The following is a 13,814-nucleotide window of genomic DNA, read 5'->3' on the forward strand; positions in this document are numbered from 1 at the left end:
GGAACAGGCAGGGAGAGTTAGGTCGTTCGTGGTGATTGGCAAACCTTCTAGCCCTGAGTAGCATGGACTGTGCCACCAAAGCATGCTGAAGTGGGAAAGTCGACACCACGTTTATGAACACAGGTTCGTTATGGTCGTTATAGTCATTGTTACTTGTGGTCGTATTTTCTGTTGTTGTTAAATTGGAGGGGGAAGGTGTGCAATTGTTTTTTACATTAGTGTAAAGAATTAAAATATGTTGGGGAGGAGAGGCTCGTGTGAAAATATGTTTTACGTTGGGAGGGGGGTGCATTTTATTTTTATGACTCCTCAAGTTGGTGTCCCTTATTAGGAAGTTTTCCACGTCTGACGAGCATCTGAATGCTCCATTAATGTTGTTGATAATATTGAATGAAAATAATAAGTAGAGCCCTTGAAACAAACAACCAATTGAGACAACAATTAAAACATTGGGAAAGTGAATAAATGTCTCTCGTGAAGATCTGCTTCTTCACGCAAGCGCTATACAACAACCCTGGAAGAATCAAATCAAAAATGTATCAGTCACATACACATATTTAGCAGATGTCATTGTGGGTGAATGTTGACTGAATGTTGTCTTAACTTTTCTTTGCAAGTATTGTTTATGCAATGTCTCTCTATTTCATTTACCTCCTCTCTCTTCCCTGTCTTCCTCTTCAAGGTGTCTAATCAGGTGGTTCAAGCTCTCCTCACTCAAAAGGTTTGTCTTTGTTTTGTTTGGTTGAAGCATCAGTAAGTCTTATCAAGTATAATGGAGGCTATGAGAGAAATAATGGTGGAATGTCATAATGATACATAGTTGTGTACTAGGTAGCAAGTCATGACTACTGAAACTGAAAGACCACATGCTCACTTTAACTGTTGGTGTATGCTTGTCAAATTTCTGCGGACTTGCCATGTATTCCATCGGCCAGCAGGTCAAATTTCACATATTTATCCACTTTGGGGTAGCAAAGTCTAATGATGATTTTCATTAAGGTCCATGTCTGTAGGCTATACAGTGCATTCGGAAAGTATTCCGATTCCTTGACTTTTTCCACATTTTGTTACGTGACATCCTTATTCTAAAATTGAGTCAATTGTTCCCCCCCCTCATCAATCTTCACACAATATCCCATAATGACAAGGCAAAAACAAATTATTCTAATTTTTTGAAAATGTATACAAATAAAAAACTTAAATATCACATTTACGTAAGTATTGAGAACCTTTACTCAATACTTTGTTAAAACACCTTTGGCAGTGATTACAGCTTCGAGTCTTCTTGGGTATGATGCTAAAAGCTTGGCACACCTGTATTTGGGGAGTTTCTCCCATTCTTCTCTGCAGAACCTCACAAGCCCTGTCAGGTTGGAAGGGGAGCGTCGCAGCACAGCTATTTTCAGTTCTCTCCAGAGATGTTCGATCAGGTTCAAGTCAGGGCTCTGGCTGGGCCACTCAAGGACATTCAGAGACTTGTCCCATAGCCACTCCTGTGTTGTCTTGGCTGTGTGCTTAGGGTTGTTGTCCTGTTGGAAGGTGAACCTTCGCCCCAGTCTGAGGTCTTGAGCGCTCTGGAGCAGGTTTTCATCAAGGATCTTCACTGTATGATGGTGCCAGGTTTCCTCCAGGTGTGACGTTTGGCTTTCAGGCCAAAGAGTTCAATCTTGTTTTCATCAGACCAGAGAATCTTGTTTCTCATGGTCTGAGAGTACATTGGTGCCTTTTGGAAAGCTCCAAGCGGGCTGTTGTGTGCTTTTTACTGAGGAGTGGCTTCCGTCTGGCCACTCTACCATAAAGCCCTGATTGGTGGAGTGCTGCAGAGATGGTTGTCCTTCTGGAAGATTCTCCCATCTCCACAGAGGAACTCTTGAGCTCTGTCAGAGTGACCATTTGCTTCTTAGTCACCTCCCTGACCAAGGCCCTTCTCCTCCGATTGCTCAGTTTGGACAGACGGCCAGCTCTAGAATAAGACTTGGTAGTTCCAAACGTCTTCCATTTAAGTACAGTACCAGTAAATATTTTGGACACATCTACTCATTCAAAGGTTTTTCTTTATTTTTACAATGTTATACATTGTAGAATAATAGTGAAGACATCAAAACTATGAAATAACACATATTGAATCATGTATTAACCAAAACAGTGTTAAACAAATCAAAATATATTTCATATTTGAGATTCTTCAAAGTAGCCACCCTTTGCCTTGATGACAGCTTTGCACACTCTTGGGATTTTCTCAACAAGCTTCACCTGGAATGCTTTTCCAACGGTCTGGGAGGAGTTCCCACATGCGGAGCACTTTTCCTTCACTCTGCGTCCAATTTATCCTTAACCTTCTCAATTGGGTTGAGGTCAGGTGATTGTGGATGCCAGGTCATCTGATGCAGCACTCCATCACTTTCCTTCTTTGTCAAATAGCCTTTACACAGCCTGGAGGTGTGTTGGTGTCCTGTTGGGTCATTGTCCTGTTGAAAAACAAATGATAGTCCCACAAAGCGCAAACCAGATGGGATGGCGTGTCACTGCAGAATGCTGTTGAAGCCATGCTGGTTAAGTTTGCCTTGATTTCTAAATAAATGTTGTTGGAAGCCACAGTGTTCTTGGGGACCTTCAATGCTGCAAAAATGTTTTGATAACCTTCCCCAGATCTGTGCTTCGACACAATCCTGTCTTGGAGCTCTACGGACAATTCCTTCGACCTCATGGCTTGGTTTTTTCTCTGACATGAACTGTCAACTGTGGGACCTTACAGTTTACGTTGGAAGTTTACATACTCTTAGGTTGGAGTCATTAAAACTCGTTTTTCAACCACTCCACAAATTTCTTGTTAACAAGCTATAGTTTTGGCAAGTCGGTTAGGACATCTACTTTGTGCATGACACAAGTAATTTGTCCAAAAATTGTTTACAGACAGATTAATTCACTTATAAATCATTGTATCACAATTCCAGTGGGTCAGAACTTTACATACACTAAGTTGACTGTGCCTTTAAACAGCTTGGAAAATTCCAGAAAATTCTGTCATGGCTTTAGAAGCTTTGGAAGTATGACCACAAGCATACTTCCAAAGTTTTCTTCTCTTTTGCACACCAGTATTTCGACTTGCACATCATCATCTGCACATCTATCACTCCAGTGTTCATTTGCTAAATTGTAATTACTTCGCTACTATGGCCTATTTATTGCCTTAGCTCCTCACGCCATTTGCACACATTGTATATAGACTTTATTTTTTTCTATTGAATTATTGACTGTACACTTGTTAATTCCATGTGTTTGTGTCACACTGCTTTGGTTTGTCTTGGCCAGGTCGCAGTTGTAAATGAGAACATGTCAACTGATTATTATTATAATTTGACCCTGCTGGTCATCTATGAACATTTGAACATCTTGGCCATGTTCTGTTATCTCCACCCAGCACAGCCAGAAGAGGACAGTCAACCCCTCATAGCCTGGTTCCTCTCTAAGTTTCTTCCTAGGTTCTGGCCTTTCTAGGGAGTTTTTCCTAGCCACCGTGCTTCTACACCTGCATTGTTTGCATTTTGGGGTTTTAGGCTGGGTTTTTGTACAGCACTTTGTGACATCAGGTGATGTAAGAAGGGCTTTATAAATACATTTAAATTGAGCTAGCCTACCTGGTTAAACTTCTTAGGGCTGAGATCCCGCTAACGGGATCGATATGACAACAGCCATTGAAAGTGCAGAGCTCCAAATTCAAAACAACAGAAATCCCAATATTAAAACTCCTCAAACATACAATTATTTCACACCATTTTAAATATACACTTCTTGTTAATCCCACCACAGTGTCCAATTTCAAATAGGCGTTACGGTGAAAGCACCACCAACGATTATGTTAGGTCAGAGCCAAGTCACGGAAAAACACATTTTTCCAGCCAAAGAGAGGAGTCACAAAAATCAGAAATAGAGAAAATTAGTCACTAACCTTTGATCTTCATCAGATGACACTCATAGGACTTTATGTTACACAATACATGTATGTTTTGTTCGATAAAGTTAATATTTATGTAAAAAAATCTCAGTATACATTGGCGCGTTATGTTCAGTAGTTCTAAAACAACCAGTGTTTTTGCAGAGAGCCACATCAATTTACAGAAATACTCATAATAAATGTTGATGAAAATACAAGTGTTATACATGGAACTTTAGATACAATTCTCCTTAATGCAACCGCTGTGTCAGATTTCTAAAAAGCTTTACGGAAAAAGCAAACCATGCAATAATCTGAGTACGGCGCTCAGAGCCCAAACAAGCCAAAAAGATATCCGCCATATTGTGCAGTCAACAGAAGTCAGAAATAACATTATACATATTCACTTACCTTTGATGATCTTCATCAGAATGCATCAGATTCCCAGGAATCCCAGTTCCACAATAAATGTTTGTTTTGTTCGATAATGTCCATCATTTATGTCCAAATAGCTCCTTTTGTTAGCACGTTTGGTAAACAAATCCAAACTCACGAAGCGCGTTCGCTAGGAGCAGACGAAAAGTCAAAGTTCCATTACAGTCCGTAGAAACATGTCAAACGAAGTATAGAATCAATCTTTACGATGTTTTTAACATAAATCTTCAATGTTCCAACCGGAGAATTCCTTTGACTGTAGAAATGCAATGGAACGCAAGCTAAATCTCACGTGAATGAGCGTCATGAGCTCAAGGCATTCTGGCAGACCTCTGACTCATTCCCCTCTCATTCGCCCCCACTTCACAGTAGAAGCATCAAACAAGGTTCTAAAGACTGACATATAGTTGACGACTTAGGAAGTGCAACATGACCAATGTCATGTTACTGTATCTTCAATAGGGAATGAGTTGAAAAACGACCGACCATCCTCAGATTTCCCACTTCCTGGTTGAATTTTTTTCTTAGCTTTTTGCCTGCCAAATGAGAGCCGATATACTTACAGACATCATTCAAAAAGTTTTAGAAGATTCAGAGTGTTTATAATATATCAATATACTAATACTATGCATATATTAGCAGCTGGGACTGAGGAGCAGGCAGTTTACTCTGGGCACCTCTGGGCACCTTATTCATCCAAGCTACTCAATACTGCCCCCAGCCATAAGAAGCTAAATAAAGGTGAAATAAAAATAAATAATAATTGGAGGTGTACCTGTGGATGTATTTCAAGGCCTACCTTCAAACTCAGTGCCTCTTTGCTTGACATCAAGCATTAGAAAATCTAAAGAAATCAACCAAGACCAAGACCTCATATTGGTCTTGGCTGACCGCATATGGCTCATAACATATAACCAGATATAGCCAGATATAGCTAAATCTGGTTAACTTCAGTATGTGGGTATCATAACAAAATACAGTTCATTTGGGAAGGTATTCCGACCCCTTTTTCCCACATTCTGTTACGTTACAGCTTATTCTAAAATGGATTAAATAAATCAACACACAATACCCCATAATGATGAAGCAAATTGTTTGAACATTTATTAAAAATATAAAACAGAAATACCTTATTTACATAAGTATTCAGACCCTTTGCTATGAGACTCAGGTGCATCCTGTGTCCATTGATCATCCTTGAGATATTTCTACAACTTGATTGGAATCCACCTGTGGTAAATTCATTTGATTGGACATGATTTGGAAAGGAACACACCTATCTATATACAGCTGAAGTCGGAAGTTTACATATATTTAAACTCAGTTTTTCACAATTCCTGACATTAGATCTTAATAACAATTCCCTGTCTTAGGTCAGTTAGCATCACCACTTTATTTTAAGAATGTGAAATGCCAGAATAATAGTAGAGAGAATGATTTATTTCAGCTTTTATTTCTTTCATTACATTCCTTGTGGGTCAGAAGTTTACATACACTCAATTAGTATTTGGTAGCGTTGCCTTTAAATTGTTTTACTTGGGTCAAACGTTTCAGGTAGCCTTCCACAAGCTTCCAACAATAAGTTGGGTGAATTTAGTCCCATTCCTCCTGACAGAGCTGGTGTAACTGAGTCAGGTTTGTAGGCCTCCTTGCTCACACACGCTTTTTCAGTTCTGACCACAATTTTTCTATGGGATTGAGGTCAGGGCTGTGATGGCCACTCCAATACATTGTCTTTGATATCCTTTGGCCATTTTGCCACAACTTTGGAAGTATGCTTGGGGTAATTGTCCATTTGGAAGACCCATTTGCGACCAAGCTTTAACTTCCTGGTTGATGTCTTGAGATGTTGCTTCAATAAATCCACGTCATTTTCCTTTCACATGATGCAATCTATTTTTGAAGTGCACCAGTCCCTCCTGCAGCAAAGCACCCCCACAACATGATGCTGCCACCCCCGTGCTTCACGGTTGGGATGGTGTTCTTCAGCTTGCAAGCCTCACCCTTTTTCCTTCAAACATAAGGATGGTCATTATGACCAAACAGTTCTATTTTTGTTTCATCAGACCAGAGGACATGTCTCCAAAAAATAAGATCTTTATCCCCATGTGCAGTTGCAAACCGTAGTCTGGCTTCTTTATGTCGGTTTTGGAGCAGTGGATTATTCCTTGCTGAGCAGCCTTTCAGGTTATGTCGATATAGGACTCGTTTTACTGTGGATATAGATACTTTGGTACCTGTTTCCTCCAGCATCTTCACAAGGTCCTTTGCTGTGGTTCTGGGATTGATTTGCACTTTTTGCACCAAAGTATGTTCATCTCTAGGAAACAGATCGCGTCACTTTCCTGAGTGGTATGATGGATGCGTGGTCCCATGGTGTTTGTACTATTGTTTGTACAGATTAACGTTTTACCTTCAAGCGTTTGGAAATTGCTCCCAAGGATGAACCAGAAGGTCTAAAAAATAATAATTCTGGGGTCTTGGCTGATTTCTTTTGATTTTCCCATGATGTCAAGCAAAGAGGCACTGAGTTTGAAGGTAGGCCTTTAAATACATCCACAGGTACACCTCCAATTGACTCAAATGATGTCAGTTAGCCTATCAGAAGTTTCTAAAGCCATGACATAATGTTCAGGAATTTTCCAAGCTGTTTAAAGGCACATTCAACTTAGTGTATGTAAACTTCTGACCCACTGGAGTTGTGATACTGTGAAATAATTTGTCTTTAAACAATTGTTGGAAAAATTACTTGTGTCATGCACAAAGTAAATGTCCTAACCGACTTTTCAAAACTATAGTTTTTTTTTAACCAGAAATGTGTGGAGTGGTTGAAAACGAGTTTTAATGACTACAACCGAAGTGTATGCAATCTTACGACTTCAACTGTATAATTCTAAAGCTGGTTTATACCGTACAAAATGTAAACCAACCATTATTGTGTTTATGTGGGTGAATCTCCAGGACCTGAAGGAGGATTGTGTGAAGCTGAGGACACGCGTGTTTGACTTGGAGCAGCAGAACCGCCTACTGAACGTTCTGTTCCAGCAGCGGGTCAAAACATCCACCGACCCTATCTCTCAGGTAGGCTGGGCTTGGCATAGACTGGATAAAGACAAATATTGACCAGTCATAAGCATGCCACAATCGCATTTGAGCAGGTTCATGGGTTTATAATAACAATATAAGGTGATGACCTTGAACGTGTAGTCTAGAATTGGTAGATACATTTTTTTTGACTTGTCATCTTGACTTTTAAGGTAACGATATATAGCCACTGGTTATTGAAGACTATGACTTACAAAAGTCTCATGAGCTTAGTTCTATTGTCTTACCCCAGCATAACGCAAAAATTGTATTGTTTTACTTTCAGGTTTCTAAATGATATAATTGTAAACAAACACTGTATAGCTTCAAAACATGGGTAGAACTATTATTTTGAGCTCATGGACAGTCAAAGCTTTCATCCATAGCTCTGTCTTTGAATTTAAGAGCCGTTCCATTTCTCTAGATCCATCCCTTTGCTGTTTACCAAAACAAGTTTTGTTTCAAATCTCAGATTGTGCCTTTTAAAGAGAGATACAGAGGTTTTCTTTAAGAGCAATAACATATCAGTGCACGTTCCACCATAGAACCGTACTTGTCTACTTCAAATTCACTATGAATCTTAAGAATAGGTTCAATGAGTAATATCTAAGTAAGTTATAATAATTACAGAATAAATCAAATTTATTTATATAGCCCTTCTTACATCAGCTGATATCTCAAAGTGCTCTACAGAAAACCAGCCTAAAACCCCAAACTGCAAGCAATGCAGGTGTAGAAGCACAGTGGCTAGGAAAAACTCCCTAGAAAGGTCAAAACCTAGGAAGAAACCTAGAGAGGAACTAGGCTATGAGGGGTGGCCAGTCCTCTTCTGGCTGTGCCAGGTGGGGATTATAACAGAACATGGCCAAGATGTTCAAATGTTCATAAATGACCAGCATGGTCAAATAATAATAATCACAGTAGTTGTTGAGGGTATCAGCAAGTCAGCACCTCAGGAGTAAATGTCTGTTGGCTTTTTATAGCCGATCATTAAGAGTATCTCTACTGCTCCTGCTGTCCATAGAGAGTTGAAAACAGCAGGTCTGGGACAGGTAGCACGTCCGGTGAACAGGTCAGGGTTCCATAGCCACAGGCAGAACAGTTGAAACTGGAGCAGCAGCACTGCAAGGTGGACTGGGGACAGCAAGGAGTCATCATGCCAGGTAGTCCTGAGGCATGGTCCTAGGGCTCAGGTCCTATGAGAGAGAGAAAGAAAGAGAGAAAGAGAGAATTAGAGAGAGCATACTTAAATTCACACAGAACACCGGATAAGACAGGAGAAGTACTCCAGATATAAGAAACTGACCCTAGCCCCCCGACACATAAACTACTGCAGCATAAATCCTGGAGGCTGAGACAGGAGGGGTCAGGAGACACTGTGGCCCCATCCGATGATACCCCTGGACGGAGCCAAACAGGAAGGATATAACCCCACCCACTTTGCCAAAGCAGAGCCCCACACCACTAGAGGGATATCTTCATACTTATGTAATGAAATTATATTTCTGAATTATTGATTATTACAGTGTTATGACAGCCAATTATCTTGTTATTTGTTCTATTAGATATTCAAAAGGAGCATGTTGTTGATTTCAAGCGAGCTACAGGCATGTCCAAAACAGATGATACCCAAACTCTATTGCCTTGAACAGCTTAATTGTTATGGCAAGGAGTTCCCTAAAGGGAACATCCCCTCCCATTCAGCTGAAAATATTTCTTTAGAAATATTAAACTTTCACACATTAACAAGTCCAATACAGCAAATGAAAGATAAACATCTTGTTAATCTACCCATCGTGTCAGATTTTTTAAATGTTTTACAGCGAAAACACAACATATGTTAGATGACCACCAAATTCAAAAACACACACAGCCATTTTTCACAGTCACAAAAGCAGCAATATAGAATGAATCGCTAACCTTTGATTATCTCCATCAGATGACACTCATAGGACATCATGTTATACATGTATTGTGTGTTTTGTTCGATAATGTGCATATATATATATATATATATATATATATATATATATATATATATATATAAATCTCAGTTTACATTGACGCGTTACGTGCAGTAATGTTTTGATTCCAAAACATCCGGTGATTTTGCAGAAATACTCACAATAGACATTGATAAAAGATGCAATTGTTATTCACAGAATTAAAGATAAACGTATCCTCTATGCAACCGCTGTGTCAGATTTTTTTTTAAACTTTACGGAGAAAGAATATTCTGAGAACGGCACTCAGAACCCAAAGAAATATCCGCCATTTTGGCGTCAACAGAAGCTACAAAAAACACTATAAATATTAATTTATCTTTGAATATCTTCATCAGAAGGCAGTTCCAGGAATCCCAGTTCGACAATAAATGACTGATTTGTTCCCTAAAGTTCCATAAAGTCCAATATTTAGCCACTTGTTGTTAGCTTGTTCAGCCCAGCATTCAATCCTCAAAAAGCACGAGCAATTCCTCCAAACAAAAACTCAAAGTTCCGTTACAGGTTGTAGAAACAAGTCAAATGATGTATGCAATCCATATTTAGTATGTTTTAAACATTAATCAGCAATAAGGTTCCAACCGGAGAATTTCATTGTCTGAAGAAACGCATTGGAACCGAAGAACACTCTCTCATGACCATGCAATGAGACGGAGGCTTTCTGCCAGACCACCCACTCAAAGAGCTATTATGAGCCCCTCCTTTATAGTAGAATCATACAACCAGAATCTAAAGACGGTGACATCTTGTGGAAGCCCTAGGAAGTGCATAAACATCCATATCTCAGCTGGACTTCAAATGGCACTGTTTACAAAATCGAGGTCTCACTTCCTGTTTGGATTTCTTCTCAGATTTTTGTCTGCCATATGAGTTCTGTTATACTCACAGACATAATTCAAACAGTTTTTGAAACTTCAGAGTGTTTTCTATCCACCAGTAATAATAATATGCATATATTTCCATCTGGGAAAGAGTAGGAGGCAGTTTACTCTGGGCACACCTTTCATCCAAAAGTGAAAATGCTGCCCCCTAGCCCCAACAGGTTTTAATTAAGCCTATGACACACGAAGCAATCTGGATGCATTTGACGTTGCTTGCAACACAGTTGCATCTGGGTTACTCAGTGTGTCACCCCGCAAAAATTGAGATATAAATCAATTCTATTTCCCGCAACTGACTGTACAGTAGGCAATGTCCAATCAGTGAGCGTTTGGAACTCCGACCCAGTTGTCATGTCAACACAGGTGTCAATGCTGCTGCAAACCATGACAAAGCAGACATGCCAAATGGGAAATGTATGAAAAATTCTGGACACCATGCCCAGTCAGGGTTTATGTAAATGATCGGGCATTCAATAAATGTAATTTTAAAAGTGAACGTAGATCTATCTCTGTCCAGTTTCAACAGAAATGCTCCAACATGAACTGCATTAAGCTAGCTAGTTTGGTAAAACATGGTTGGCAAATAGGCAGCATTTTGGCGAGCTAGCTAAATTGTACAGCCAGCATTTTGTCTATGTTGATGCTGTTACAATTACCAAACATTTGATAAACAAATCATTTTTGAAACCATGATGTGATGTATTACAGGGTTGCATGATGCATGCAATTTCAAATGCATCTGAAATGCTTCGTGTATCAGCAAAGTTGCTTGAGATCATGTCACTTGCAACTTTCATCTGGAACAGAAATTGCATCCAAATTATATTCTGTCATCTAAGAGTATTGCTGACCTTAAGAATTCTAGGAGCTACTTTGTTAATACCTTAATGTTCAAAGTAGATTAGCCCAACGTAGACAGACACTACTCATATATTCATCCAGTGGGGGATTCAGCACATCTACTCCCTGTGTAGTGTTGCACAGTGTTTTGACATCTACAGTATGGTGGGTTGTTCATCTCTTTGCAAAGCCATGAACAGCAGTAGATCCACCAGGGAGTAAGAATCTTGGGAGATTTTCCTATTGCTATTTCATCTGAAGAAAAAAATATTACAATAGAGAGAGGAAATAACAGATACAAATAATTATATTAATCAAGTCTCTTTCTAGCTATTTTCAACCAAAAAATGTCCTCACTTGAAATGGTCATGGTTTGAACATAGCATAGAACATTTATGAAATGTATGAATCCCCTGCCAGTTCATTAAGTCTACTGTATGCTTACAAGTGCAGTAAGACTTCGTTCCACATGCCTGGCCTTTTCTATTAAGGTCAAATTTACCGACTTGCCAAGGGTGCAACTGACTGGGCTTCTTCCTGCCGGAGATCAGTGGCTGCGTGGAGTTGTATTGGTACAGACCTGATAGGGTGCCATATGTGTTACTACAGTACAAGACTCAAGTGGGATTAGAGATAGCCATGGGAAGTTATTTTGAGTAGGGGTGCTTTATAATAAAGCATTGCATGCGAACAGTGAGCACATTTCTTTGTACTGCATAATTACAACAGGTGTGTGGGAGAGATAATGGGAAAAACTAGAGGGGTGTTGTAACTAAATTAGTAAACAAAAGATTGTACCTAATAAAACAGTTTTAGGACCATGGACAGCTATGCGAGCCATCAAGGAAAAAAGCACTGACCTTGATCCAGCACCGGCGGGGCCGTGCCCTGTTGCTTGCTAGTGGGCTACGTGTTTGACATGGGCCGGAGAAGGCCTGCGAGCTGAGGGCGAGAGAATGCCATGCCCCATATTTGGTATTGTTCTTATTTCCTTTTCGCCAAGTTTAGAATTGTAAACTAATACAAAATAGAAGTGGGAGACTATTGTGAGCACTGCTCCAGATCACTTGATATCTACCACAAGGGGGAGAGAAGAGAAGAGGGAGAGGGACAGAGAGGAGGGAAAGAGAGAGATTCGAATCAACTTACACTAAACTATCTATCATACAGAAGAGCATGTGTCCGACTCCGAACCCCCACAACTGAATAGATGACAGCATAAATCATGAGCTCACTGCTTACAAAACAGAGCTGAGAGCTCTCCATGCAGAATAATGCAGTTGCCACCCAACTAATCCAGAAAAGTGGACCGACTCACTTATCACTGGAACCTCGCACCGAAGCACTACTCCCAACAGCTCAACAAACCACAACACAACAACTGCGTTCAAGAACAGAAAATGCACAGTTGATTCATTTCAGTAGCACCACACAATCCACAAGCTATTGCCCATGGCGCACAAGATTAGCCAACATATTAACATTGCAATAATATGACATTTTGTAACGCAGCAAAAAACAATTAATACATGTCCGAAAAGCATTGAATAAAGAATATTAACTTATTAACCCCTTGTAGCCCAAGAGTCCCGGGCTGCATTTCTACTAAGCTAACATATGGAATTGTTGGTCATACCAAGGATAATTTAGCTATTTGATTTTGAATTTAACTTTTGAACGCGGGAGTTGCGCGTGATATCAGAATTCGCTCACTGTTCCAAAATGTGATTGCTATGCCTGTGCTGCCCTTAAACCGAGGCATGATGCCTGCTAATTATCTATAGGCTGTTTCAACTTGTCAATTTTACATGATTTTCTAACAACAGTTTGAGGTGAGTTCCGCTTCTTTATTAATTCACAGAAGCAGCCTATTTCACTGTGGTTGAATAGTTATATTTGAGACATGCTATGCTAATGTTAAGCGACGATTAGCTAGATGAGCCGGACAAACTTATGGCCCAAGTACTCCACCGGGTGTTTCCTCAGGTCAAGTATGGCCATTTGGTCATCACAGAACGTGCCCAACTTTTCTCCGCTGCCTTTTCTCCAATGCCTTAGTTCGCATCAAAGCAAGTGCCTTATTACCTTATCATACATTTTCTGTATATCATGTCATTTCTACTGTAGCACATAGTATTTACACATGTAGCATAATGTATTCTGTGTGTATTCCTTTAGAACCCTGGACAAGCAAGGTACTGATTTCATAACCTTTATGGTGTTATACTCAATTGTGCTCATGTACTGTACACTGAACAAAAATATAAATGCAACATGCAACAATTTCAAAGATTTGAATGAGTTACAGTTTATATAAGGTTATCAGTCAATTGAAATCAATTCATTAGGCCCTACAGTAATCTAGGGATTCCACATGACTAGGAATACAGATATGCATCTGTTGGTCACAGATACACATAAAAAAAGGAAGGGGAGTGGATCAGAAAACCAGTCAGTATCTGGTGTGACCACCATTTGCCTCATGCAGCGCGAAACATCTCCTTTGCATAGAGTTCATCAGGTTGCTTATTGTGGCCTGTGGAATGTTGTCCCACTCCTCCTCAATGCCCATGCGAAATTGCTGGACATTGGCGGGAAATGGAACATGCCGTCCTACAATTCGATCCAGAGCATCCC

General features: G+C 39.8%; 1 protein-coding gene across 7 annotated transcripts in view; it reads left to right on the forward strand.

The window, feature by feature from the left end:
* Window positions 1-13,814, forward strand: part of LOC112234982 (nck-associated protein 5-like) — a 128,767-nt gene that overhangs the window by 43,195 nt on the left and 71,758 nt on the right. For all 7 annotated transcript variants that reach the window (XM_024403374.2, XM_024403365.2, XM_024403359.2 and 4 more), the window contains 2 exons: window positions 683-721; window positions 7,331-7,450. In XM_024403374.2, coding sequence (XP_024259142.2) covers window positions 683-721; window positions 7,331-7,450 — 159 coding nt within the window. The remainder of the gene's footprint in view (window positions 1-682; window positions 722-7,330; window positions 7,451-13,814) is intronic.

Source organism: Oncorhynchus tshawytscha, linkage group LG03 (genome assembly GCF_018296145.1).
Source record: "Oncorhynchus tshawytscha isolate Ot180627B linkage group LG03, Otsh_v2.0, whole genome shotgun sequence".
Classification (NCBI taxonomy): domain Eukaryota; kingdom Metazoa; phylum Chordata; class Actinopteri; order Salmoniformes; family Salmonidae; genus Oncorhynchus; species Oncorhynchus tshawytscha.